This window comes from Haliotis asinina, chromosome 16 (assembly GCF_037392515.1).
Source record: "Haliotis asinina isolate JCU_RB_2024 chromosome 16, JCU_Hal_asi_v2, whole genome shotgun sequence".
NCBI classification, from domain to species: Eukaryota; Metazoa; Mollusca; class Gastropoda; order Lepetellida; family Haliotidae; genus Haliotis; species Haliotis asinina.
The window spans coordinates 48,982,873-48,988,092 of record NC_090295.1 but is presented as its reverse complement, the minus strand read 5'-3'; the positions used below and the strand labels follow the sequence as shown (position 1 = coordinate 48,988,092).

General features: G+C 39.8%; 1 protein-coding gene across 1 annotated transcript; it reads right to left on the bottom strand.

The window, feature by feature from the left end:
• Window positions 1–653: 653 nt before the first annotated feature.
• Window positions 654–1,890, bottom strand: LOC137267851 (uncharacterized). Its single transcript, XM_067802278.1, has 2 exons — window positions 1,037–1,890; window positions 654–657 (listed from the first exon to the last, which is right to left on the bottom strand). Exons 1-2 carry the CDS (start codon window positions 1,888–1,890, stop codon window positions 654–656), a joined length of 858 nt encoding a protein of 285 aa, XP_067658379.1.
• Window positions 1,891–5,220: the final 3,330 nt, after the last annotated feature.

Below are 5,220 nucleotides of genomic sequence, written 5' to 3'. Positions count from 1 at the left end.
TGAATAGGCCTCTAGAACTATAGCTAATTCTTCTTTACAAGTTCTGTAAAGTTCAACACTTCGGTTTTCCATTCTCTTCAAAAGATGCTTGTAAAGCTCGCAAAAAGATTGTGTAACTTGCAAACATTTCTCGACAATTCCCAGCAATTATATCACTGTGGTTATTTTATAACCTTCATTAAGTTGCACAGTTAGGAAATACAAGCTGAGTTATCAGCTATATTGCTCTTTACATCGAGAATTTTATTGGGTGTTTTAAAATTTTATTGCGTGTGAAATGTAATTGTGTATCATTCAATGTCAATAGTGTCAAGTAAAGCTCCTAAATTGAATGTAGAAGAAAAGGATGAATCCGTTGGTAGATCAACGGGACTGAATGTTCCCCGTGCGTTGTTATGTTATTAGCTACAGTAATTCACCACTACATAACATTTATTCTATTTACTGAACAGGAAATCCATTTCCCTGGACTCTCACTGGGATATATAGTTACACGGTAGAATAATTCCATCCATCCCTGGGATGACAAGTGAAATATGGTCGTCAGAAAATCTCTTCATAACCAGAGCTTAATAAATTTGTGAAAATGGAAGGCTGCTTCTAACCTGCTGTGTAAAGCTGCTGTATACTAGGCATCATGTTGGATTGTGTCCTCAACTGTCAACAAATCAGGCACATATCCAAAATACCACATTAGTTCATGCATGGTAATATAGGAATCAATCCTATAATACCCCTCACTGAGAAATATCTATACACCTTTTATATGTCAGTATACCATAACATACACAGTGTCATTTGTTTAATAGTGTAACGACATACTACATGTGAGCGATAACCCACTAGGAATATGTATAAGAATGAAGATTTTTATGGATATCAACTTCTTTATGAGAGAACACAACGTTTCGGAGTTAATGCTTACTCCTTCATCAGGTGCTTCAGGGTTTTCTTGTGTTGTCTTTCCAGTCTGGCCGTCGGATCTTTCTTGATATTGAGGTAGGTGGTGGTGTCTGAGAGGCTGGTGTTGACGAGCTGGAGGAATTCCGGGGTGTCCATGATGACTGCTGCTTTGCCCTTGTCAGCTTCGGTGATGGTGATGCTGTCATCCTTCTTGAGTTCGGTGATGGCCTGTCTCTCTTGGTGCGTGAGGTTGGGGCGGGGCTTGGGAGCTTGCTTGATGGTGTCTATAATCTGGTGTCGGAGGTAGTCTACGTAGCCATTGGGAGCCAGTTGTTGAAGTCCACTTTCAATGCTGGTGATGAAGGCATCTGTGTTGATCTTGGCGGCGACTGGGACATACTTCAGGCCTTTAGCAAGGAGGGATGTCTGAGATGGTGTGAGAGGCTTGCTGCTGAGGTTGATGACTGTCTTGAGGTTGGTGTTGTTGTTGTCAGCTTCGGGAATGTTGGAGGTGGAAGGACGTTGTAACTGGGTGAATTTGGTGATGTGGGTAGTTTTCACTTTCTCATGGAGGTGCTGCTTGGTCTTCTCTGCTAAGGACTGGGTCTTGTGGTAGAGGTCAGACTCGAGGGTGTCTTGTAGGTGGCTTCTGCTGGTTTCAATGTCTTTATGGAGATGGGACTTGTGGCGGCGTAGGTGCTGTATCTGGTGCTTGACTATTCTGGTGCTGGCATTGTGGAGTATCTTGTTGATGGCAGGTGAACGAGGGACAGGAGATGACAGCTGAAATCCTCTGGGAACGAGGTTGTTGTCTCGGCATCGTAACAGGAAAGTCAGATGATTACTGGTTTTCACAATTTTGCTAATAGAGCGGTTGTACCTGTTGATGGATGTGACTGCATCATCTCCACCTGATGAAGGAGTAAGCATTAACTCCGAAACGTTGTGTTCTCTCATAAAGAAGTTGATATCCATAAAAATCTTCATTCTTATGTATTTTCACTTCTAAATGACATTCAAAGACTTGATAGGAATATGTAGCTGGACAGATACCGGAAGTAAGTGGGGGACCTTTGTAATCTCATCTCGATGTAACGATACACCATCCTCACTAGATCCAATGCAGATCGGTTTTGAAAATTAAAACAGAAAACTCGTGCATTGAAAAGATATTTCATATCTATTTTCAGATAATTAATGTCACATCAGTTTACAAATGTATGCCATAGTTTAACTACCTTGGAGATATAGCACCATACGCAGAAGATTGACATCTACCATTTTTTTTCTAAAAACTTGGAAAGATGATACCTGGAAATCCTAAAGTAAATAGTGAGAGTACTGAGGGCATACACCAACACACACACATGACGGTTTTCACTCGGCGAGGGGAGCAATGCTTTATGTGAATGCTGAGGTTACAAAACTATAAACATGTTATTCGTTAATAAATTAGGTGGTTACTGAAGGAGACAATCAGCCTTAGTATCACACTTTGGTTCTTAGTAAGACTTACAAGCCCAAGGACTTACTTGTTCCTACTTATACGCCATGGTCCCTATCAATTAAGGTGACGGAATACCACCTCTATCATGGCAGGTCCATAACTATTAACAATCGACACAGGCACTTTTGTAAAAAGTGGAGATATGCCACTTGTCGAAGTACATGAGGAATTTCTTTCACGATATTGGCATGTATTCGTCATCAGTCACACATCCGGTGACACAGGAACGTGGCAGCGAAATGAATTGTCGCATTGCTGGTCAGAAGTAATAATTTGAATACATCGTTTCTATTAGGTTTAGGGACTCATGTCCAGGTAAAGATGTTGGTGATTTCATGGAAATTCCCACCCACCTGAATGTTGATGGACAACGGCATCAATCATGTACACGTACATACACGAAACACAGGCTCAGAGTAAACGGTTCATTTTCCAAACTAATCAGCACTCGTCGCTCAAATGTTATCACAGTTTCAAATATACTTGTAGTTTATATGCCTTAATAATGTGGGCAGCAGTTTGGTAAGAAAAAATATGCTGTTCAAATTGTTGCCAAGCTCTTTATACTGACAAAAATAGTTTTACTCGTTTTAGTATGGCTCATATGCGTGTCCGTTGTCGCAGTTTTGATTTCCCTTCAGTGAGTGCCCATCTTTTGATGTCCGCCTATTTCCTACAATTGCCCTGGCAAGTGGGATCTAATTTCGTCTACATCTTCAGCTTCACAGAAGACTGGGCTAAATCTGTATTTCATAATTATCAAGTAATACATCCTTCAACTTAGATTTTCAACGTCCGTCCTCACAGTGATAACGTCCAGACACATCTTTCAGATTTGGCTTTCAGTCCGGATCAAGATGTCGTAACGTCGGGAAAATCTTTGAAAGCCGTCTGACCATCAAGGATTCTAAATGAATATTTCAAGCTCTTGTATATAGATGAATCCCAAGTTCTCGAGCAAGAAACGACATTAGATCTGTTATTCTAAAGTGGCAAAGTGTTTTCTGTCCAACTTCTTGAAAAGACATCCCGATGACAACGCAATTACCCCTGGGATATTTATTTTCAGCTCTCTCTAGACCCTTGTCCAGTATTTTGAAAGGCGTGCATTAGATAAATCGCCAGTGAGAACATATAGATTACAGGGAATCACTACAACCGCGAAAAATGTTATTGATACTTGTCTTCTTAAAACAAATTCGTGAGACCCCGCCGTAACTGCGCTCAGCGTTATAATCTCTCTCTCTCTCTCTGGGTGTCCATATCCGATGTGGTGAAGCTCAGTGTATAAGAAATACATCACTCTGTCCGACTTTCAACTTGTTTAAATAGTTCTATAATAGGAACCCTTGAAGACTAAAGACTGTCCATTATTTATATGTAGATTGGAGCACTAGAAACCAGTTTCCCGGTTGCTTAGTTTCTTCTCTCGTTTCAAGAAACGCATGTATTCAATAACTCTTCATCTGTATTGAAAGGAAAGTCCGATATCAAATTCTTAATAGCTTTCCGTTTATGGAAATATGAAAGACTGTGAAATGTAATCCTACCCATGGACCTGATGCTTGAAGACAGACCGGATGATGTAACAATGCAATGAATGTTCACTGTGCTGGTAATACTGCCTATGGCTGAAAGAAGATTAAACGGTCTTTATTATATTTATGTATTTATTATAGACACATATATGCGTACATCAGAACATACTTCATTTGGTTTCCTGAAGGTGCAATTTTGAGGTTTCATGTTGGCCTGCACAGGCCCTAATCCTACAATGTTAAGTCTGTTTCATTTGATTGTGTAATGTTAAGGAAGTAAACGGGACTGTGGGAAACCAAAGATCTGCAATACAGACAGTGATATATTTACAGCAAATACGAAATAGACCATACAAACCGAGGAAAGACCAATGATGTTCATTTCAGCTTTCATTAACAACCTACAGAAATCAGACACAAAGCTTGTACCAGCAAGAATAACATTATTTACGAGGCAGCTGCGATACTTCGAAATCTTTTTATATTGATGGATCTTCTTTTATTGATGGATCTTCAGTTGGCAAACGATACTCTGCTATTTAAATACGATAAGCTACTTTGATGTCCATCACGTGTTGGGTAATGTTTTCGTGTTATGACGTATTTCCATTCACAAGATACACGATAAGTATATTTTCCAGCTTTGGAGCGTCTAAAACCAGGAGTAACGAACCAAATAAACGCTGATTTACTAGCATGCAACATCAGACACTCCAAGGCGAATACACTGACAACCTATGCACTTGAATTGATGAAGTGTCAGATGAGTATGTTAGAGGTTTACAACCAGCATATAATACATCATGATACCATGTCACGCACTTTCCTCGTACAACAGACAAGTTTTGCAAGTACTTAATTACAACTGAACACTGCAGTATGCTTTGATGGGTGAATGTTCTTTCAATATATCTACTTAGTGCGTGTCCAACCAGGGGTCCATGCAGGTAGTAAAAGCACTGTAATTCCTCCTGGTCACCAGTATGGTGATCTACCTTTCCTTGCTAGCGATCTATGACTCGAGTTTATATTGTGTTGTTTGGAAATGATGTAACATATTACGCTGAACCCAAAACTAGTTTTAATTAGTTTTCGATAGTGTAGTCGTTTTGCTGACCAGTCCTCAGATGATTATTTATTTTTAGTACATAACCTTTTGTCGTCGACATGGCTGAATGCAGATGTGACGTTAAATATTAGCTCACTTGCTCATTTAATACTGATGATCCACTGCAGCGTTCGTTGTGGTGGCTGATTGTACTTAATGTGTTC